The sequence below is a fragment of the Chenopodium album genome, chromosome 18 (assembly GCF_948465745.1).
Source record: "Chenopodium album chromosome 18, dcCheAlbu1.1, whole genome shotgun sequence".
NCBI classification, from domain to species: domain Eukaryota; kingdom Viridiplantae; phylum Streptophyta; class Magnoliopsida; order Caryophyllales; family Amaranthaceae; genus Chenopodium; species Chenopodium album.
Genome location: NC_137851.1, coordinates 12,521,929 through 12,545,755, shown reverse-complemented (window position 1 = coordinate 12,545,755; position 23,827 = coordinate 12,521,929). Strand labels below are relative to the sequence as shown.

The 23,827-nt window shown below is 34.7% G+C and overlaps 3 protein-coding genes, 1 non-coding gene and 1 pseudogene across 4 annotated transcripts; 2 read left to right on the top strand and 3 right to left on the bottom strand.

Moving 5' to 3' along the window:
• Positions 1–186: 186 nt before the first annotated feature.
• LOC145591837 (pollen receptor-like kinase 4) lies at positions 187–4,461 on the bottom strand. The gene is made up of 4 exons (XM_081648330.1): positions 3,789–4,461; positions 1,865–1,992; positions 1,378–1,828; positions 187–885 (listed from the first exon to the last, which is right to left on the bottom strand). Exons 1-4 carry the CDS (start codon positions 4,459–4,461, stop codon positions 200–202), a joined length of 1,938 nt encoding a protein of 645 aa, XP_081504456.1. The 3' UTR covers positions 187–199.
• A 1,471-nt stretch (positions 4,462–5,932) lies between these two features.
• Positions 5,933–8,053, top strand: LOC145591836 (uncharacterized). Its single transcript, XM_081648329.1, has 3 exons — positions 5,933–6,901; positions 7,262–7,520; positions 7,738–8,053. The coding sequence occupies exons 1-3, from the start codon at positions 5,933–5,935 to the stop codon at positions 7,872–7,874; spliced, it is 1,365 nt and encodes a 454-aa protein (XP_081504455.1). The 3' UTR covers positions 7,875–8,053.
• Positions 8,054–10,744: 2,691 nt separating this feature from the next.
• TRNAR-ACG (transfer RNA arginine (anticodon ACG)) lies at positions 10,745–10,817 on the top strand. Its single transcript has one exon. It is a non-coding gene; the product is annotated as a tRNA-Arg (tRNA).
• Positions 10,818–11,411: 594 nt separating this feature from the next.
• On the bottom strand, positions 11,412–18,277 carry LOC145593119 (uncharacterized). Its single transcript, XM_081649629.1, has 3 exons — positions 18,115–18,277; positions 13,213–13,768; positions 11,412–11,949 (listed from the first exon to the last, which is right to left on the bottom strand). The coding sequence occupies exons 2-3, from the start codon at positions 13,688–13,690 to the stop codon at positions 11,606–11,608; spliced, it is 822 nt and encodes a 273-aa protein (XP_081505755.1). The 5' UTR covers positions 13,691–13,768; positions 18,115–18,277; the 3' UTR covers positions 11,412–11,605.
• Positions 18,278–19,565: 1,288 nt separating this feature from the next.
• LOC145591835 (protein sym1-like) lies at positions 19,566–21,701 on the bottom strand (annotated as a pseudogene).
• Positions 21,702–23,827: the final 2,126 nt, after the last annotated feature.

Genomic DNA, 23,827 nt, shown 5'->3' with positions numbered 1-23,827 from the left:
TTTCTCACCTTTTGTTTTACATCCAACTATTCAAGTATGCTGCAAAACTAACATGAATTTTTGAATAAAACTGCTACCTCAAATTTCAAGTATACTCGATCCCTTTGTCCGGATTCAGTTGTCACGTGACTGTTAAATCCAAACCACGGGATTACTATACGTACGTAGTTATATTCCATGATTATTATTAGTCCCTAAATCAAACAACTTCTTCAGTTGTTATTGAAGCTATTCTTGAATATGAACTCTCAGAAGAGAATGATCTTCCAGAATATGATCTTCCACTAGGAAAATCAGCTAAATCATCATTATCCATCTCTTTTAATTCCTCGATTTTTTCGACTGCATCTCTTAAACTCCATCTTTTTTCTTCATTCCATTCACAACACCACATTCCAATCTTCAACAACTTCAACATTTCACCCTTACAACTTCTTGATGCTCTCATTTCCATGTCGAACATTTCACTGGACCATTCTTCCTTGATAACGGAATCAACCCAAGTGGCTAACTCGTCGTTCCCACCCTTTCCGTGCTTAAGATAATTTGCTGGGAACTTCCCTGTTAAGATTTCTAGTATAAGTATTCCAAGACACCACACGTCGGTTTTTTTGGTTATGGTGTTGTTTTGGGTGAACTCTGGAGACTTGTACGCGGCCATGACTTGTTCACCATGTTCTTTGTTGATCAATGGTGTGAATGCATAGTCCGATAACAAGGGCTCGAATTTGTCATCAAGGAGTACATTGGATGATTTAAGGTGTCCGTGTGGTAAGGCGAGTTCAGGGAGCTCCCTATAGAGGTATGCTAAGCCTCTTGCTACTCCCTTGATTATCTTTAACCTTGTAGACCACCTTAGTCCTGGTTGATCCGGAGTACGCTTTCCTACATAATAGATGGTAATATATGAATACATGTTTACTTAATGTACATTGTAAAATATGAACAACAATTTAAGAACCTTTCTTAGGCATTCCAATCTATAAAACATGCACTAGATATGCTCATGAGTCATGATTTAAATCAATAAGTCTTGTATAAAATTTGTTCATGGTAGACCGAGTGTAACATTTTATGAAATTTGGGATGATCTAGGTAGTGACTTGATCGATTTGTGATATTTTTTTGAGACAGAGTTACCAAGGGTGCTATGGCAAGGTTGTCTTATATGTACAAATTAATGACTCGGCCTTTAAATGCAATAATGCCATTATATATGCGCGTCACAATCCACAAGTAAGCTATACATACTGGCATGCCATGACACACAAATATGCCGTTTTAAGCTAAACACAATTATATTACCAAAAAGATTCAACTAGGATGTGTAAAAAGAACTAGAAAGAAATTAAAGCAACATTAATTAGGAGAACTTACCATGAAGATGACTAGCCAAGCTACCATTCTCAACAAAATCAGAAATAATAAGCTTCTCATCCCTTTTATGAAAGAAAGCAACTAAAGGAAGCAAATTAGGGTGTCTTAATCTTCCAAGCTTCTTAATCAACTCTTGAAACTCTTCTTTTCCAACATTATTCATTTGCCTAAACCTCTTAACCACAAAAGTTGGTCCACCTATAATTGCTGCCTTATAAGATGATCCAAAACTTCCACTCCCTAAAACTTCAGCTGAGGCCTTAAGTAAGTCTTGCATCTCAAACTTTTGCCTATCATTTCTTAAGAAACAAAGTTTTCCATTGTCACTTTTCTTGTAACTTGTTGGCCTTTCTAGAGCCCTTGCTTGGTTGTTCGGGTACAAATCGTTCCCGCCTTGCTTTAGCTTGGCTTTCTCATGTGGTAGCATCTCTACATCCCTTGCAGTGATTTGCTTGCCGGTGTTTGTGCCCCGGTACTTGGTTAGTACTATAAATACTCCGGTCATGAATAACAATAGTGCCACGGTTATCACAATGATTAACACCATGGATAAAGAGTTCTTGTGTATTGAAGGTTTACATGTTGGTAATGGACTCCCACACAAGCCTGGATTTCCTGTTTTGTCATATCAAATACAAGGAAATTAGATACAAAATTCTCCCTCAATTTGTTCGGATTAGTTGTCAATTGTCACATCGTCTCAATCCTCATATTAATGAATTGAAACATAATTAATTTAATTATACAAAGACATTTTGTAATAACGTGTCAGAAATCCACATATAATATGGAAGAATATGTGCCCTGGTCTATCAGTAAGGATGGTATTAGTACATGTAACAATTGTCCAAACACTAGGACGAGTAAATTATTACCTTTGTTTCTCATTATTTTTTTATGGTTATTTTTCTTGGATAATTAAGTTTATTACTCCAAACATTACAATTATATTATTTGATGTAAATTACCAAGTTAAAAGAGTTAAAGATCTCCCATTCTAATTCATTTAGATGAAGTCAAAAACTTGATGGAGTGCATGAAAATTGGCAACTTTTTTAATAATTGACCATATAGCTAGATTCCTAGAATATATCTTAGTCAAGATCTTTCAATTATTGAAAGCCTAATACTTAAATGAAATTATAATTAAGAAATACATAAAAGAAAGAATAAGTTTGCATTAATAAGGATAATTATGCAAGACGGCCTACGTGAAATGAAAATGAAACAATTTGAAAGCAACTTAAATAAAATCAAATTAATTTTTGGTACGTGTCCCTTAATTTGTTGTCATAAGCATATGAACGTTGAGGTGCGCAAATAAGTTGGTCAAGTGTTTGACGTGGGCAATACATTATTTGATGTCTAAACGTGCCCACAACTACTAATTTATTTTGCATCATATAGGATATAGCATTAGTGATATGTATCATAATCAGTTGTTTAAGATGATTATTAGATACCCTTTTAAAATCGACATTCAATTCTATCTAAATCAATTACGTCGGGTTACTATTCGAACAATATAATACTCCGTATAATGACATTTTTATATTAGTAAAAACACCGTGAATTTTTTTTTTTTAAAGGGAAACACTATGAAAATTTGTATGTGAATACTGAATAGTGTCAGAAGTAAAATTGTTGCTAAGGACATAGGGCAGTAAATAAATAAGGGTAATAAAATTTATGTGCATTTTTTTTTTTTTATATGTCTTAATTTAAAAGGCTGCTTATTAAAAACACTGCCTATGGACTACTTAGTCTCGCTAGCACACGACCTTAGAAATGTTTGTTATAATAGTTTTTTTGGCAAAAATATATAAACTTCAAGATTTTATTTGCTCTCACCACTAAATATGGAAGTATAGAACTATATTTTTGTAGGTGTTTGGAGAGCCACAAGGGTGGGGGTGAGAATTGATTCTAGGATCTCTTGAAATCAGGAGGAAAGCTCTAATCACTTGAGTTATTCCTTACTCTCTCAAGTATGGAACTATATTGAGAGACGTAATTACGAGTTCAACATTGATAATTTCCTAGCAAGATCGCTAAATGATCATAAGACAATAAACTTGCGTAAAAAAAAGTCATGTGTATCATCCTTTTAAAATTTGGAAAAAATAATACCTTTATCCCCGATTCTTTTTTTTCCAAAAATTCATGTTTTTGCTATGAAAAGTTGTATCATGGGCATTATCATAAATCCCTCTCCCCAATCTCACATAAAACTCATCATTTTTATCACTATTATACTAAACAAATCCTGAAAATTAGAGAGCATCATGAACCCATATATAAGTCATTAAAGTAAGTTAAAGAGACGAGCACTGAACCCTTAAATTACGTTGCTTATTAATATATTGCAAGAACTAAAACATAACCAAAAGTGAAAAGAGAAGATTACTAACCCAAATATGTAGAAGTATTCATGTGAGCCAAGAAAGGAGGAACTTGACCATCAAAATAGTTGTTTGATATATTAAACACCTTCAATTCAGAGGACTTAAAATTTGGAACATGCCCATAAAATTGATTATTCTCTAATGTCACCTCTAATAACATAGGCAAATTAGCCAAAGACTTGGGCACATTTCCTGTAAACGAGTTATTAGCCAAATGCACCTTCTTCAACACGGCCATATGTTCAAATGCGTCATCATGGATTTCGCCTGAGAAATTATTGTAGGAGAAAAACACCGATCTAAGCCTTCCTAGCTTGTTAATCGCGGGGAATGGACCGTCCAAACTATTATTCATAACACTAATAGTCCTTAAAGTTGACAATTGAGCTAGTGTGTCAATATCAATAGTCCCCTTTAAGTTCATATTCTCAAGTTGTAAACCAAATAACGAACCTCTATTACATATAACGCCTACCCAATTCCTTGTGTTGTTTGTACAAGGTTGGACAGTCGACGTCTCCCAAGTGCTTAGGGCATCGGTGTTCAAGAGGGATTGCTTGAACTTGAGGAGGATTTCGGCATCATTAGCCGCGCAAACAATCTCAACTTGTAAGATTATGACCACCCAAAGAAGAAAAACAACATTGTTTAGCCAAATGGTCTTATGGTAGGCTAACATTATTGTTTTTCGAGCTTGTTAAAACTATGTACTATAATGTTGTGGAGTTTTGAACATTTGGATGAAGAAGAGAAAAAGAAACTAGAAATGGGTTTAAAGGTATAGATGAAATAGTGCTAAGAATTGACCTTGATATTTAGAATTGGTCATTGAATTTGGATATGTTGTTCGTTGTATGTATGTTGTTCTTTCTATTTAGCATATTATTAGCTGTTTAGGCCGGCTTTATAATTAATAGTTTAGATTATATGATAGTTGTTGCTGTTATGATCTTGTTGGTTGTTAAGTTTTCATCTTAGTCTTGATTAATTAGTATTGATCATTTTAATAATGATGTATTATATAGAAGATTATAGTGAGGTAATCATTTATAGTCTTTCTCCACGAACACTTAAAGATGTATGTGTTTCCATATTTTTTTTAGTTTTATTTTTCTTTTTTAGAAGTTCCTTGTGTGAAACATTTTCATTGAAGTATTTTATTATTTCATTTTTCTTATTTCATTTTCTCCGAATGAGCAAAAAAAATTATTTTTAGGTGCACCTACTTTAAGATGCATGTAAATCTCCACTTTGAGAGTGGAAACCCCTTATCCCTCCTCTTCCTCAACTCTCAAAAGATTTAGCGTGATAATTTAGTCATGTCAACCTATGCGAGGTTCAAGTCCGATCAGGCAATTCTCTTTACCTAGAATTGTCTAAAAATTATCTGTTTAAATACAATCCGACAAAAATCGAAGTGACTCGAAAAAATAGGTTTACACATTTGATTTGTATGGATACAATGACTTAATGCAAACTACAATCTGATATGATATAAATTGATTAGATTGAATTTCACAACTCTAATCTTACCTATCATTAAAATAAAATAAAATAAAATAAAATAAAATAAAAGCCACATTTGATATCCTAGCCCAAATTTGTAACATTGGCCTACTCTATATGGGCTAATGTTTAATTTAATTAGTTTGATGTAGCCCTTGCCCTTAACTACCCTCCACCTTCACTCAACTAGTCAACTAGGCCCGATGTAGTGACCACAAGTCACATGAAATGAAATCCATATTTTGTGGTAGTGAAATAAACAAATAAAAATTTCACATGTGAACCCTTTATTAATTTTCTCGTGTAGATAATTAATTTTAAAAACTTCTTTATAAAATAGTCTTGTTGCTTTCATTTTCATGTCGATCCATTGGGTCAACTGACTCAACTTTCATCTGATTCCCATAATTATTGTCACACTTAAGTTCATCTTTAATGTGTAAAAATTATAAAGGCATCCCTACTATCCTAGTACTATTGAAAGTTGTTTACAAATCACAGTTAGTATATGAAACTGAATTAGACTATGTTCTTTTCGACTTTTACAAGATCGTGTTATATGTAGTCATAAGAGATTCAGATTTTTATACGAACTACAACTTTTAAATTCTCAAAAAACTCACAAACTTATGATAAATCCGATGATGAAGAATATCTTCTATGGTCAAGTATCGAACAGTTTTAATAGTGTCGTTGTTTCCCTCCAAAACCATCGATCAAATGATCAGTCTATGACCAATGAATTTGAAGGAGTAACCATTGAAGAGCAACCCCATATTCCCCTACTCTTGCAAAAGTCTAATGAAAGATCCGATTCATCTATGCACGATGAGCTTCGCCACTTTCGAAGATGCTTGAAATGGTGTGCACTTGATCTCTCTTCATCCCTAGGCAAAAACATATCATACCTCACCTTTGTTATCCTCGCGATAATCATTCCAATATTAACCACTATATCCGTTAAAATCCCATCTTCTTCCTCTCCTGATAAGCCTCTTTCATTCAACAAACTAGTACAACTCCCTGAATCCGGCCTAGCCTTTATCGGGTTCTTGACATTATATCGATTTTTCAAGGAATATGGCCTTAAGCAACTCTTATTTCTTGATGGTCTAAATGATGATTCATTAGATGTTCAACTTGGTTATAAGTATCAAGTAGATAAAGCCTTCAAAAGCCTTGCTTTCATCCTACTCCCTTCTTTTATCGTCGAATTTGTGCATAAAATTGTCTTCTTCTCAACTGTTGTTGTTACATTTCCTGTTATTGGTGTTTTACCAATCAACACAATCATGTTTATATCAAGTTTCATATCATGGGTGTATAGGACCGGTGTTTTCTTGCTTGTATGTGTCCTGTTTCGGCTAACCTGTGAGCTCCAAATACTTAGGCTCGAAGGCCTAAGACATATGTTCGAGGGTTCAGGGTCCGAGCCATGTGCTATATACTTAGAGCATCGTAGAATTAGAGATCAATTCTATGTTACTAGCCACAGATTTTGGTTCTTCATAGTTGGGTGCATGGTTACCATCACAGTTAGTCAATTGGGTGCACTTTTGCTGGTTTTAGCCTCCAAGTCCGACAAGAATTTCTTGAATTCGGGTGATCTTGTGGTAAGTACTCGTACTCCTTACATCAATCTCTACAATGATTCAATGAACACATTAATTCGTACGTAATTAAAAGTTTAAAACTCGTGTTTTAGTCACTAGTCGTGCTTAATAATCGATTTAGCCACTTAAATGCCCAAGGAAAATGTAGGTAAAAACAGAACATGACTAAAAAGTCTAAAATTAATGTAGCATACTCATATGGTAGAGAATAACTAGTTGTTACATACGCATTCTGTTACCAAAACATCGAAATTTAAGTAGAAAACTAAGCTAAGGGTTTTGTACATATTTTTGTAACTACAAATGTACAAATGGATTAATGTCTGATTCATGTGTAAAAATTTGTGCTTGAAATTGTAGGTATGTTCAGCAAAGCAATTAAGTGGATTTTTCTTATGTTTGATGGGAGCAGCAAGAATAACACATAGAGCTCAAGGCATTGTTTCGGTAGCTACAAGATGGCACATGCTTATGACTAGTTGCTTTGATAGTACAAATCACAGCAAAGGTAAGAACTCCTCGAGTCGAAGCTCAGATGATTTCGATCAGTCCTCGTTAGAAGAAGCTGTTGTCAAAGACTCAAATGATCAACATGCCTTTCAAACTAGACAAGCTTTAGGTAATTAAATGAGGAAATCTTAATAGTTTGCAAGAAGAACCACTATTGGCGTTAGTAGCTCTAGTTTAAATATAGAGCCGCTAATGCCATTAGCATTTAGCAGTTACACTATGCGTTTAAAAAATAAATGTGTTCCGTTATTTTAATCTTATGTGACTGTAGGATTTTTTTTTTTTTTTGGTCTAATTCGGGTTAATGTTGATTTTCTTTTGTGTAGTGACATACTTGCAGCATAACAATGGTGGGATTACACTATTCGGATTCGCGCTTGATCGTGGAATGCTTCACACTTTATTTGCATTTGAAATGTCACTAGTTCTCTGGATATTAAGCAAGGCAATTGTACTATCTTGAATGATAATCTCCTGAGTGTTCACAACAAATTCATGTTTCACCCTAGTTTGCAACATTTTTTGTGTGGATAATATACATACCAAATGAGTTCTGTTTTTGTGAAATGTAATTTTGTTAAGGCAACAAAAAATTATTGTATGTAATTTTTCAACAATTATCCTATTCATGTAAATTCTATCCTCGGCATTTTTATTTGATAATAACCGCACATGGTTTGGTTCATTCAATCAATTACGGCTTCCAAATAGGTTTTAACTAAAGGCTCTATCCACCACGTCTTATATTCACCGAAATTAACTTTAATTCATCTTAATATATTTATCAATTAACCCGGAGAGTTTTGCAATGACTACAATAAAATTGTAACCATTGTAAAAACAAAATCTACACCATTGATTATCACTACGTAAATTAGGACCGTTGATTTAAGTTGACTAGAAATATATCCAAAAAAAACTTGTTAAGTAGTTTTTCATTATTCCTCTGCAAAATAAACAATACTAAAGCTTTCATGAAAAATTTCTGCCAAGTATGTATAATCAAAAACTCCACTTAATATAATCTTGGCTTTTGGGAGAAATTCAGAGGGATATTCATGGAAATTTGGGGGAGTTTTGGAGAAATTTTGGTACATTCTATTCTATAAACAATCGAAAGCAAAATTTGTGAGGTTTTGTAGCCGAATTTCGATCATAGATTCTGAATTGGGGATTAGTGTTCGAACTTCTGTTACATCAATTAGTACAAGAATAAGTAGGGAGAGTTGTGGAGAGCAGTAATTAAATAATTTTGAACTGTATAATTAAATTAAAGTTGGAACAATCAATAATCTTGGTTATACTAATCTTATCCATGTATAAAACTATCCAATGTATAAAATCATATTCCTTTTTTAAGTTTAGTCGGGAGTTTTCCATTGATTATTTAGTTATCCTTTAATCTCCATATTTATTTCATGGAGATTAAGTAGAAGGTCGAAAGTTGGATACTTAGAAGTTAGAACGGTATCAATGGCAGAAACAAGCAGTTGTTTTTTTTTTTTCAGTTTTTTTTTTTTTTTTTTTTTTTCTAAAATAAAGTAGCTTTTGAAATTGATTAATTTTGTTTTCAATGTAAAAGTCAAATAATAAAGGGACAAGATTAAACTTAAATATTTAAACGATTAAGATTAAAATTAGTTACAATGGCTACAATTTTTTTGTACCCATTAAATAGTCTTCCAATACGATCAATTACGATCAATTAGGTGGAGGCTTATTGAGAGTTAATTCATCTTAATATATTTATCATCTTACAATCCTGATGGAACTAGTTGTTCATGAACCATCTATCGATACCTTGAATGCACGAGTTTGTGACATGTGGGATGTGAATAGGGGGTGGAAATTGGAATTATTTGCGGACTATCTTCCTCCTGATGTGCTGAAAGAAATTCAAGCCTATGAACTGGTAGAAGACGAAGAGGCCGTGGATAGTGTGTTCTGGAACGGTTCACCTTCGGGTGGATTTACATTGAAGTCAGCCACGAAGATTATTCGAGGTGTTGAAGATAATGCGAGTGTGGATGGGAAGCAATGGGAGCTAATTTGGAAACTCCAAGCTCCTCAGCGTATCCGTTTCTTCTTTTGGCTAGCTATTCAAGAGAAATTAATGACGAACGCCACGAGGTTCTTAAGGCATCTTACTACGGATCCGCGCTGTATGGTGTGTGGTGAAGTTGAAGAGAATATTGAGCATATCCTCAGAAAATGCCCAGCAGCTCTAATTGTCTGGAAGGAACTAGCAGGGGATGCAATTTTAAAGCAACAATTGGTGCCGTTTAAGGACCGGGGATCTTGCAGAATCTCAAACTTGGAAGTGATAACCACTCGGAAGGATGGTCTTTAATCTTTGCTATTGCTTGTTGGTGGATTTGGAGGTGGAGCAACGAGCGTAGTTTTATGAGGGAGGCAGAGATTCCACTTGATCAAGCTAGCTTCATCATGGCTCGGGTCGGGGATGGATGTACGAAGGGCCTATGACAGACATGCGCAAAGAGGAACAAAGAAAAGGAGACGTGAAGAAGTTCTTATCAGATGGGAACCTCCGCCAATTGGATGGGTAAGCCTTCATACTGACGGTGCTTCTAAAGGCAACCCTGGGCTTGCTGGAGGGGGAGGAGTTATTCGAGGAAGTTGTGGAGAGGTGCATGAACTTTTTGCTATCAACTGTGGAAAATGTTCCTGTACTCAAGCTAAACTTTTGTCAGTGATGCGTGGGCTAGCCATAGCATGGAATGGGGGACATAGAAAGGTCTATGTTCGAGTCGATTCGGAAGTTGTAGTTCGTTTGTTGACTGAGGAAACTCCTCTCAACTCTCCCTTCATTCACATAATCAGGAAATGTAAAGCTCTCATCTCAAGAGAGGGATGGGAAATAGTGATCAAACATTGCTATAGAGAGGTTAACAAAGTGGCTGATTTCTTAGCTAATTTGGGAGTCACGATAGAGCAAAAGATCATTCTATTTGAGGCGATCCCGGAGGATCTTCGGGCCGTTTTATTAGAGGATTTGCGTGGGTTGGCGAATCCTCAAAGGGTGCCGATTTAGGCCTAGTTTAGTTTGTTTGTTTTGTGTTTTATTTTTGGTTTTGTTTTAGTTCTTTTAGCTTGTAGTCTTTTGTTTTTTCTAGTTTCATTGTAGCTCTCGTTCTTTCTTTTAGGGCTTGCCCCTCGGCTTCACCAAAAAAAAAAAAAAACAATCCTCATCCTACCTTTTTTAGGCAATACAAGTTCCCATAACAAGAACAAAGACTAAATCACAAATTGGGTCCAATAAAGCCACAAAAATTTACTTTAATAAAGCTAAGATGAATACATAAGCAGCAACGTGACTCTGTGGCCCAATGGATAAGGCGCTGGTCTACGAAACCAGAGATTCTGGGTTCGATCCCCAGCAGAGTCGACTTTATTTATTTTTTTGCTTAATTTCTTTTCTTGATTTTTAATTTTTATCATTCCTTGATTGATTTGGCAGATTACTAATCAAAACATATTGTATTTATGCATCCCTTTTAGTTTAAATAAATCAGGTATTAAGTATCATTCTCAAAACTTTAAACCAATTCTATTAAAATAGTTGACATTGTTCATTTGTATACTATCTTAATTAGTATACATTGTTCGTTAGTACAAGGTACTTAATATTTTAGGTTCCCCTTTCTAATTACCCGCCAAGGCACCATAAGGCTCTCTATTACTTCTATGTTGTTATCTAAGTTTGATCATAGTTGAAATCTATCAGCTATCAAGCCATCAGCCATTCCCATGTTGTGGATGGCTGATGAATTTACAAAGCCAAAAAATAAATGCCTTTCTTTTCATTGTGATAAGAAATTCCATGGCTTGACAAAAACCCTAATCTAAGAGGTTCTTCCTCGAAATACCCCCTTCTTTCCCAAACTTCCCAAAACATCTCATATTTTTAACTTTTCATCCTCAATGTACTCTATATAGTCTATACATGTACAAAAATAAAAAATAAAAAATATCAACCATCTCCGAGATGAATTGGGCAGCCCTGCATTTCCATAAATAGACAAAAATCCATACAGCATTGAATACTAAATATAGTAACTCTCATCAACAAAATTGATTTACCATTATCAACAAAAATTGACATGGTCACTTAAGTCTATACCTATAAAATTAGTCAGTTAGCGCTAAACTGCTATAGAGGTCAGAGGTACCTTGTTAACCTTTCTCCACTGCACCACAAAGGTGTTCCAGATTTTTGGCAAGATCTCCGAGGCACTCAACAAGCTTGTCAGCTTTACGTCTAACATTTTCAGTCTTCAGGGACTCCTCATTTCTTACACTGGTCAAGTCCTCATCAACATTTTCAGTAACATTTCCTGCAAGTATGGCATGGATCAGCTCTGTGTTCTCCATGAGTTTCGCAGCCAGGATTTGCTCCATGTCTTCAGCAACAGGAGGCTCTGGAATCACATGCTCTACCTCTGTTACAGGCTGTTTCCTCCCTTCAGATAACCGTTTTTTAGGGATTGACCGACGCCTTCGCTTTTTGGGTTTTGGACCTAAAGCAAACAATAGTAAATGGAGAAAGCTCAATTTTTGAATCAAGATATAATAGAGCATGATAGTTGAGAGGCCTAACAGGTGACATAACTCTTACATAGAGATGAATGGCAGTTATCTGGAAAGGACATACTCTTCTAAGGTTTTCATGGAAAACTGATGGAAGAGTTTCAAACAATATGACTCTTTTGGATCGGGTCAAATAAAATCAAGGGCTGGAGAGATGGACTCTAACCAATAGTACCCCTTTGGGTGAGCATAAACCTTAATTGCTTAGAATCTCCTCATAAGTCAAAGTCTAGGTAAACTACAACAAAATGCAACACAAATGTCCCACTCACAATTGGGTATGTATACTATGCAAGGTGCAATACACAAGGAGCCAGTAAGGCGAGAAGTATAGTCAGCTGTATACTCCTCAGAGTGTTTAGAATTCTGTCCACTCTCACCCATTCTTCTCATCAAAAGCAATGACTACTTTACCATGGTTGTACCAAAATAACCCTTCCCTCCCCCACCCCCCCCCCCCCCCCTTCCTCCTCCAAAGCTATCTAAATTGCCCCTGAGTGGTTGAACAGAGATATGTGGACCACTCCTCAGCAGGGGAGTGGAAGCAGAACACTAATTCAATCAAGCAGCTTTGTATTACTAAGTTTTATTCCAAATAATTAGTACTCATGTTCAAGACCATTATTTTGGGGTATTTACAGGTGGCTAACAGCCTTTCTTGACAAAAATTTAGCTGGTTTTAGATTGTTTTACTCAGATAAGGTCAAATTCAATTTCTAGTCATATAATAGTTCAAATCTCAATAGATAGGGTTGGTTCAGGACCTGAATTAGTCAGCTGCTAGGGGAAAGTAGATGGACAGAATCGCTATTTCCTGATCTAAAAAAGGCACACCCTTTGTCCCGTATTACTTGCAACACTGATTGACATGCTTACATTTGCACAACTTTACCCATCAATGTCTTTAATTATCTATTAGTAAAAATCATAAAAAGTCAGAATATACATTAAGATAAACACAATATCATACTATAATTTGTTTTTAGATATCAGGGGAAAAAATGGTCAAAATAAGTTATATGAATAATGCAAAACGTCAAACTATTGCAAGTGTTGGGACGAAGGGAGTACTACTAAACAAATTTAAATCAAAAGGGAAACCGACTTAGATTAAAATGGCAAAAGCATCACATGTCAATATTTTCACCATGCAAAGGAACTACATTCGTGATTTGTATAGAAAAACATATTACCGGATTCCTCAGCATCAAGAACATCAACCTCTCCCGCATCTGGATCACATTCTGGGTCTGTATCTGCCCTATCTGATGCCTTCATGAAATCCTCCATAGCTTTATACAGGTCTTTGTCAAATTCCAAAGGAAGACCAGCTTCTTTTCTCCTATCACACCCAAGAGACCAGTAAGAATCACTCCCAGAGTTCAATTTCCATTCCTTGACAAGATTGTAATCAGCAAGCAAGGACTGCCACTTTCTGCGGCACTGGTTTGCATTCCTTCCTACCCCCAGTGCAGTACAAGTTTCTGATATAATGGTCCATTTTTGATGAGTTGACAGAGAATTTTGCCAGTCCCCTTCAACAGCAGCAATTTCATTCACAAGAATAAGCATATCTTGTACAGTCCACACTGCTGCTGCTTGTAAATGTGATCTGGTGCATCGAGAACCAGAAATTGATTCTGCAAGTTGACCCACATCTGCTTCCCTCATTGTCTCTACTATCTGTTTCAGGAAGCTCAAGCAGCACCTTCTCGTTCTTTATTAAGTTAATTAAAGCACGTGACACAGCTACAAGTCAAAAAAGAGAAGATTAGTTGGTTAGCTACATTAGCATGCATATTTTACAAGATGATATTTTCAATTTAGATATCGTATGTTACATGTCACTCATGAAACCCCTGGTTGCTCTGACGAGAAGTCAATCTTCCATGGTTAGGGATAGTAAGAAGATGAGCTAACAGCCTGACCCTAATGCTACCGTTTTGAGTTTTGCCTCTCCTGGCTTTAAGATATATACAATATACCACCTACACACATTTGGTAGCCATGCAATAATAGGAATGAATATAAAGTGTAATTTAGTATGGAAAACAATCTACTATCTCCATGCACAATCTCATCCCCCAAGCTTGTGTTTTCTTCATGCTTTTCCATTACCATCCATTACAACTTGGGAGGTGGTATTAGAAAGAAATGGAGATTTATGAAGAAATATTAACTATTTGTGGGTCATATTGAGTGATCATGGGAATGAACATTGATTTTCTTTCCATATTTATAAACAAATTCATTCTCATTACTGTTATTTATAACTGATTACCAAATAGGCTGTAATATATTACGTAAAACAACTTGAAGTTTAAGAATTAGTTAGCAATGTAGCTTTACAACCCCCCCCCCCCCCCCCCCCCCCCCCGCAGGGCTCATCTTTACTTCTAATTGCAACATACCCTTCCAGCTTGACTTACTCGCTATAAACCTGCTGAGCTACCAACAGCTACCATCTTTCAGTCCTCATCCTTCCTCACTCATTGATCCCTCTTTAACCCCTAGCATTGCCAACCAGGATTCTTTCAGCCAACAAACAAAGCAAAGAGATAGCTAATGCATATTCTTAAGTTATATTACTAGTTCTCATATATCTCATGCTTGCTTAGATGCTTACATCATACCCAACCCAAAAAGACTAAAGACAAGTCAATCTAAAGCCATCTACCACAAAAGTAGGCTATCCTTTTCATGCACTACCTTATGCTCCACAAAAAACTAAAGGTCTTATTTAAGAAATACAACCTATGGGCACTTAAAGTTCCTATATTTAGTCCACAATGAAGTATCAAGTGTCCATACCCAATCAACCATGTCAGAATATTTACTATTTAGGATCAAATATGTATTATTATTTGCAACTTTTAGTACTCTCGCCATCCCATAATAGTTCAAACACTTATCTTAGCACATAATTTTAGGAGATAAGTTGTTGAGATGTTATCAATTACTTCCGCCGTATCAAATTAATTGACATGTTTCTTTTATCACGTTTGTCAATGCATAAATCAATAAAAATATATTTAATTATACTATTGAAATAAAAATACTAGAAAATGAATTTTATTAAGTACACATTGAAATGGATCTAATGGACAAGATCCAACATGACTATATGTAGTCATATCTTTGGTAAAAAAAATTGCATTCATATCTATAATTCACACATGTCATTCAAAGTGAAGATTATGAATAGTGTCAAAAGTCAAAACGTGGCAACTAATTTGGAACGGAGGTAGTAATATCTGATAAAAAAGTGTATGTGATTGGAGATAGTGGGTATTACTTTATTGTAAAAGACTAAAAGTAGATGCGATAGAAAATACTGAGGTTGATTATTGAATGTGAAAGTGGGGCCCAAACTATTTGGTAGTGGAAAGACCAAAAGACCGAAAGAGAGATCTATCAAAATAATAGTGGGGTCTTTCTCAACAGAGTAGAGGAGAGTGTTCAAACTATTATGGGATTGGAAGGAATAATACAATTAAACATGATGAACACCAATTGTATCGATTACTAATCTGAATTGGTATTGCACCCTGACAACTAGGGCAATTTCTCCTATAATATAAATGTAAAAACCCTTGTAATGACCATTGAATTGGACATCCTAAATCAAACTTTTAGTGAATTTCATCAAATTATAATGTCACATTCTATGCCACAACTCAGCCCATTATGATCTCAAGTTGAACCAAGTCCAAATCAATATCACTAGTTAGGGTTTGACCTAACCTGGCTCATGTAACTTGTGAGCAAGCTCATATTTTTATCACCTCTACTCACATGCAACAACATGTCCAATCAAACTGACTGACAAATTGAAGTTCCAAATCTCTGGTTAGTCTGGTAAGAAAATAACAGATAACAACATAAGGACCAGCATGTAGCAAAAGGCACTGATTGCAGGCCACACTCTACAGCTAATTAAATACAGCGCAATACATGCCACTATTGCAAATCTGAAATTTATTCCATATTTGCTTTACTTCAATTGTGATCCTTGGTTCAAATTCTAATACTATACAATAAGCCTTCCATCAATGAAATCACTATTTCATTCTCCATTCAGATAAGTTCAAATAAAATCTATAATAAGAACATGAAATGAAGCTCCTCAAGGCTAACCCCTTCCCAAAAGACCTCCTGCGCCTATATAATAATTGTCTGAAATAAACCGATGCTCCGTCCTCAAGTGAGAACAAGTTGCTACAATAGACTATTCACACTCTAGTAGGATTTCAACATATATACTACTGAGCTATTAAACGATCTCCAGGGAATGGAAATAATTGCTTCTACGGAATTTCCCTTGGAGAGGGGGGAGAGGAGGTCCAATTGTAAACATCTCTTGGTGCCATGTCAGCTCCAACAATCTGATAAGCAAGATTAGTATATTATTGAAGAGTCCAAAGAAAGTAGCCATAAGATCACCATTACTGTGTGACAATGAATTGCCCTTGCTTTCTAATTTGAATGCAGGTTACTTAGCTAAACCCACATGCAATCCTTCCTAACCTTATAATCCTTACCAATAGGTATAAAGTCCACTCTTAGGCTCTTAGCTTATCCGAAGAATGTCAAAAGAAAGGCGCACTACTGGACTAGTATTGGAACAGACAGTGACTGCATGTATACCTCCAGATAGATGCAAAATTCCAATTCTCTGCCAAGTGCCAACGCACTAAGCACTAATACCACATGCCATTTCATCCATAATCTCCTTATACATCATATAAGGCCTCAAGAAGTACATAATAAAGGATTGTAGATTAGTCAGTAATCATATTATTATTTGACAATGAAACTTAAGTTCCCTGACAGTTAAAAAAAACTCCAAACTTTCTATTCCAATTAATTTCACTCACAAAATTCTACAGCAAAACTCATTTCATGATCATCACAACAAAAACAAATAAATAAAATAAAATAAGCACAAAAAGTCACACTATAGCCTAACAACCACTCATTCTTCTTCCCAAAGCAGTTCACAACATAATCAAATTTATCTTTCCAAAGATCCAAATCCAAACAAAGCAAAATCTTAACACAGCCTGAAGTGCTAGGTAATATAAAGCTACCTTCTTGATCGACTTTAGATTATGAGCTCCACTTTCCAATCCCAAGTGAACCACATATCTACTAAGCAGCAACATATACATATTCTTTCTTCCTTAATTTCCAAATCATCATATGATGAGCAGCATTGTCCTTAATAATCTATCTTTACTCTGATAAAGTAAAATTAAAATTAAATACAGTAACAATTGAGTTCTACTCTTCACAACGGAGATAGAGTACTCAGAGTAGTTTACACTCGTACTCAAACTCTTAACGTATCAGCTGATACTAATAAGAGTTACAAACACCATATATGAGCAGGATTACAAATGTCAAAGCATGTATGTCTTACAACATATATAGCTATTTTTTTTTTTTTTAATAAAAAAGGAATGTAATACCTAAAATATGGTTTTGTGATCTACCATTCCTTAATCCTTAACTTTCCTAGCTTAACTTTGCCTTCTCGAAAGCGTCGTCCAAGCATTACCCATTTTGTGCATCCACTAGGGTCTCCAATTCTTGTATCACTATTCATCACCCTTAACCTCTTTCTCTCAATGATATCTTACTCCTCGAACCACGATAGTGACTGCAGGTTTCGCTTAAGCACATCAGTTACTTTATTTCTACTCCTAACCACTCCCTCATTCGAAACTAATAGTCACTTCGAAAGTGTTAATGTAATTTGAACTAGTAACGCGACAACTAAATCCACACCAGAGTAAGCAACCACTAAAAATTGAAGACGACAAAACAGAATTGAAAGTAATTAAGAATTTAAGACTCCCCCATAATTCAAAGGAAAAACAGCTTATCCACAAAAAGTAAAAAATTAATTTGCAAAAAATATCAGCAAATAAAATCACAAACAAGTAGGGCAATCAAATTTTGGCACAGCACAGATTAAATAATTAACAATTAATAGAATAAAAGTTGATGGTGAAGAACAAAAAAAGCTGAAAAAAACGAGGAATTTGAGAAGAATTTCAAGAGGAGAATAGAAATATCGATTCTATTTTTACCTGAAATTGAAGTTGAATTACATGAATACAGACGAATTTGAGGTGATAAATTAGGGTTGATGTCGCCGCCGATTACCGGAGAAGGGAGTAGTTTGGTCGGAATCCATGGAAATAATTGTAAGAAATGAGGAATTTTAAATACTGTAAGAAAAAGGTAGAAAAGGGCAGCTTAGATCGCGGGAATCGTAGATCACTCGTTTTCTTTGATTTCGGAACTAAGATACCAAATACGGAGTACTCCGTATGTAAATACGGAGTGTATTACTCCGTACTATGTTAGACACACCATTTAAATTAAATTTAGCTGGAAATATTACACCTTTTAATTTTGAAATTAGTGTGTGACCCGGGCACATTTTCCGTACGTACTCTGTAGGCTTTGTTTGGTTCATTGTTAGTAAAGAACAAGAAGAGAAAGGAAAGGATACCACCAACATCCCCACTCCTACCACACAACCACCTCCTCCTACCCCTGACTACTGGCCCTTCCCCTTCCCACCGGCGACCCCAGCCCCTCCTTCCCCACCCTTCCTTCCCCGTTTGGCGCGACTTTCCTGCCCCTTCACAAACCCTAATCCCACCGCTTCCCCCTTTGTAATCAATCGCCAAAAAGTTTGGTTATGCGCGCTTCCACAACTAGTATAACAAAACATTACAAAATTCCTAAAACAAGTGTTACGGAAATAACATATACTTTTATTCTTAATTTCTTATTATCTACTTGTATATAATCATCAAGTTCCACCAAAAAAAAAAAATACAATCATCAAGTTTCTTGATTGTTGGAGATAAATGTACGTACTCGTAAAATAAAATATATAATGGACACATTGGTTTCATTTTATTTTTGTGGGTCATTTATTCATCTTACAAATAGGAGTCAACATTTCTGAATTTGAAGGCATCGACTTCAACATTTTCAATACCAAAATCGATCCCACATATGGGCATTGCAGATTTTTGGTTAAAAGAGGATTCATAATCAAATTCCTTTTTTTGTTGAAAGAGGTCACGAAAATTATGATAAACTAAAGCAAAGTGCAGCCATACAAAGGGTACGATTAAGTTGCAACACTAGAGCTTTGTTGTAAGTCCTGACTCTTAAAATCATAAGACTAAGACACTAAGTCATGCAAATAAAGAGGATTACAGCTTATTACAGGTCTATCTAACCAGACCACACTAACACTACCAGTGATCTAGTCCCGTGCCTCCTTTGCCAAAGCATCTGCCACCATGTCAGTATCTCGCCCCTCGTACTGAATTCGACATCCACTGTTCTGAGCCAGCAACACCCTACAATCAGAGATGAGATTAAATAACACGAGTGGTAATGTAATTGTCTAGGATAGCAGTGCAAATCCTCTGACAATCAGAAGCAAAGATAACATATTCTTAATCAAATTCCTTTATCTACTTATTGACAAGTATAGAGTTAAAAAAGACCTTAATCAACAGCTTTTGTTGTCCTTTGGTACTCGGTAAACAACCATATTACCCCCCTGGCGAAGAGAATATTTCCATTTTCCGTTTTCTTGCTGTCCAATCGTTGGCAAGAAGCAGTTGTCGATCAAGCAGAAGACATTGACATATTGAAGTTGATACATCACAGGTACATATCGAAAGTTAACCGCCAGAAGGAGAAGCCATATGCCACCTTCCAGGGCCAAAGTAGGGATAGCATCTCTTCTCTTCGGAACTTGAGGAACACTCTTTGTTAGAAGAGCCCATGGAAAGATCAAAAGGGAAATGAAGGTACAGAGTTGCAAGTAGTTGATTAATAGGCCCAAAGACGACCCCATCAATTGCAACTTTAGAGGCAACAAACCGTAGAGAATTTTGTTGCATTCCAGAGGCAACAAAACCTTAGAGAATTTGGTTGCCTTATCACTTTCCATTTCAGAAAAAGATCTAGTCCTTTATACCTACAATACATAAAGGGAGACCAACAAATTCAGAACTTGCTTAATTTAGCGAATAATAAACATGTTTTCCTCCAACAACAGATAGTAATTGTCCACACAAACTGCTATGGAACAAGAACTAGAAGTGCCAAAAATGAGCGGTCCAGTCTATAAGGAAATGACCATGCAACTAATTCACAAGCCAATTTAGAACAAAGGTTGAAGTAGAGCAGAACCTCTACGTAAATGAGTGCATTCCTACCCATACCCTTGATGTTCAAACAATAGAAAGCAAGTCCTTGTGTAGATGTATTTTAGACCTTCATAAAAAAAATGACTTCAACAGACTTTGTTCACATTCATCATCAAAACTCAAAACATCAAAGGTAATACCCTATACAACTCCAGTTAGCAACTAATTGCCGAAATTGGACAATATCAGTAGTAAGACTCAAACTAACTATGTTTAGGAACGGAGGGAGTAATACACAGGGATGGCTTGGGCTAATTGTCTACATGCTTCGGATAACCAAGTCAAATAGAGAACTTGGTCTGTATATACTGATTGGGAGCTGGTCACACTATACATACTATAAAAAGCATTATTGCATATATATATATATATATATATATATATATATATATATATATATATATATATATATATATATATATATATATAGTGATACACAGAAAACATCTTCAAAATTGTAGTAAGATGTAGCTTGTGAAGAACTAAAGACTAACCAGAAGTGCCCCGCAGGTCCAACAACCGCAAAGCCAAACAAGCTTGTTCGCCGAACACTCCTCCAGTCGATCTTGAATTTTTCATCCTCTTCCTGTCGTTTATATAAAGTTAATAATATAATGACACCAAACCGCGTTTGTGGCTAGCTAATAGTATAGAACAAGATCAAATTAAATATTTGATTAATCCAGCACCAACACAAGAATTCCTTCCCTTTAATTACAAATTAAAACCACACACACTTCACCAGAACAAAATGGTGCAATGAGGCAGTTTCATTAAAAAAATGCACACAATGCATGGCCCAATCAACTCAAAAAATTAGACAATTGCACACATCTTTTTTATCCATGAATCTGTCAAAGTGTTGTGCATGTAACAAGTCAGTAAGTCACAACTCCCATTTCTCCAAATTTCTCCTTTCTTTGAATTACTAAAAGTAAATGCAACTTACAGATCTAAATTACTCAGTTTGATGTAATATATAGCACAAGATCAAACCCTAATTTCTACATAAAAGTTGCACAAACAATTCTTCAAGAACAACCAAAATAAATCTGTACTAACATTCAAATTGTTCAAGAAATAACCCAAAATAAAATCTGTACCAACATTCAACTTGTTCAAGAAATAAACCAAAATAAATTCGGTACTAACATTCAAATTGTTCAAGAAATAAAACCCAAAATACCGAATTTCGCAAACAACAACATAAACCCATTAAAATCTTTCCAAAAAAAAAAAAAAACATAAACCCATTAAAAGAAAGAAAGAAAGATACTCACAGAAGATTGAAGTGATTTACGAGTCATTGAAGAGAAAGTAGATTGAGCAGCAATATCACCAAGTCCCCAAAGCACACCAGAGCTGATCATTTGAGTCTTAACTGGGTGCTTCACTAAGCAATTGTGATACCATTTCCACACTCTCAACATTTTTCCCAGATGTTTTTTTTTTTTTTCCTCAAAACAAGAAATTTTGAAGAAAAAAGAGGTGATTTGATGGTGATATATTGGAGATGGGTGTAATGTATTGTTGTGATTATTGGGTTGGAAATTCCTACGTAGTTGCCAATGAAGTACAATAGTACATAAAGGCTGTAATGCAATTGGAAAAGTTGTTGAGCCTCAGGTCTCATGCACCCCCCCACCCCCCAAGCAATGGCGCAATAAATATGATTTTTTTTTTTTTTTTTGTCTTTCTTTCCCTCATTTAAATTAAGTTTTTAAAAAGATGGACTCACATTAAATTATTGAAAAACGAGTTGATTCTATAACATTTCATCTAGAAAATATTTCAATTTCAATCGAGATTTTACTTAAGATGGTGAATGTTGAATCTATTGATGTTTATGTTGTTATTCGTGATAAAGATCGTGTTGATTGGACTGATTCGAATACATTGCAAGAGTCTAGCTTAGAGAGTTTTGGTACGGAGTAGTATTTTTTTATGGAATTTTTTAATTTATTTTTTAAAATATTCTATTTACGTTTTATGATTAATTCATGTAAACATTTTGGTTTTTGATCATCTGTTTATGATTTTTCTTGATTTCTTATTGTAGGTTGTCTTATTAATTTATCATTTCAAACATGATTGTGATATTTTATGCAATATTTTTCAGTTTTGAATCTTTGGTTGTCATGTTTGAATATTTTTCTTACAAATGTGATCATTTGTATCGGAATTATGCATATTAGTTCAATTAAACATCTATACTATATATTAAAAGACGTTTTCAAACTCTATGTGTTTAAGCCGTGTGGCATTCCATTATTTAATCCGATTTTCACTCAATGTTCAAAATCTATATTAATTTTTTATATATTAAAAGGTGTTTCTAAACTATGTGTTTAAGACATGTGGCATTCCATTATTTAATTCGATTTTCACTCCAAGTTCAAAAAAGGAAAATTGTTCTTACATAATCTGAACCCACGACCTCAGGTTTAAACTCTAACATGTTAGCTATTAATTAAGTTATTACCATATTACATGTCATTCAATAAAAATTAAATATTTATAATAATTTTTATTATAAAATTAATGCAGTAACTTGGGGCATCGTTCAGGACTAAAAACTAGTTTATGTTTGAAATATGAAAATTACTTGATTTGAGCATTTGTTTGTATATATTAAATATTTGGTTTAAATATCTTAACGTAACATTAGAAAATGCTAGTTCTTCTGTGTGGGTTGTGTTTCATTTTGCTATTAGTCCTGCTCAAGTAGTAAATGAATATTTGCTTTTTTTTTATTATTGAATATTTGTCATTAACAACTAAATATTTTGAGCTATTCAAAAAAAAAAAAAAAAAAAAAAAAAAAAAAAAAAAAGCTGAATATTTTGAACCTAATTTTCTTTAATCTGTCTCATAGGGTGAAGTGGTGAACCATATGTGTTATATACCCGGCCAGAACTCCACAAGTAATGATACTGCTGGGGGTGGAAATAAGACAAGTGATGATATTGCTGGCATTTCCACTCAAGTAAAATGAATATTTTTTTTATTGAAGAATATTATATGCGATATTAATTATTTGTACCTTTTTTTGTGTGTGTTTTTTTTAGGGTGAAGGATCTACTCTTGCAAGGAATGTAAATGCAGCTGATCCTTATTTTGAAACTTTATCGTCTTATTTTAATAAGCAGTATCGTTGACATGACATGAAAATGTAAATCAATGTTTTAGTGTTTTGATTTTTTAGTTGAGTAGGTTGATTTCTAAGTTCAATTTAAACCAATGTTATTGTTTTGCTTGACTGTTTTTATTCTTTTGCTAATACTAGTACCAATCCCTGCGGACCGTCAAATGGCAAAACATGGTGGAAGATATATTTGCTTACGTTGTATTAATTACGAAGTATATTGTTTTCAAAAAAAAAAAAAAAATTTACGAAGTATATAATTGTCATTTGTATACACTACAACAATTAACCACTTGTGCCACGAATTATGCCACGGGAATTCTAAATTCGTGGCATAATTTGATCTAGCCACGGGAAAAATAAAGTCAACAAAAAACTTGATATGTCAACAATATATTATGCCACGGGAAA

Bases quoted from the DNA above. Each gene is read 5' to 3' on its own strand.
- LOC145591837 (XM_081648330.1), bottom strand. From the start codon at position 4,461: ATGTTAGCCTACCATAAGACCATTTGGCTAAACAATGTTGTTTTTCTT. The intron at 1,993-3,788 runs GTTAGTAATCTT...ATGACAAAACAG, and splicing joins GAATACTTCTACATATTTGG to GAAATCCAGGCTTGTGTGGG. The intron at 1,829-1,864 runs GTACTAACCAAG...AACACCGGCAAG, and splicing joins TCATGACCGGAGTATTTATA to CAAATCACTGCAAGGGATGT.
- LOC145593119 (XM_081649629.1), bottom strand. From the start codon at position 13,690: ATGAGGGAAGCAGATGTGGGTCAACTTGCAGAATCAATTTCTGGTTCT. The intron at 11,950-13,212 runs GTAATATGTTTT...TGTTTGCTTTAG, and splicing joins TCTTGATGCTGAGGAATCCG to GTCCAAAACCCAAAAAGCGA.
- LOC145591836 (XM_081648329.1), top strand. From the start codon at position 5,933: ATGAAGAATATCTTCTATGGTCAAGTATCGAACAGTTTTAATAGTGTC. The intron at 6,902-7,261 runs GTAAGTACTCGT...TTGAAATTGTAG, and splicing joins TGAATTCGGGTGATCTTGTG to GTATGTTCAGCAAAGCAATT. The intron at 7,521-7,737 runs GTAATTAAATGA...TCTTTTGTGTAG, and splicing joins TCAAACTAGACAAGCTTTAG to TGACATACTTGCAGCATAAC.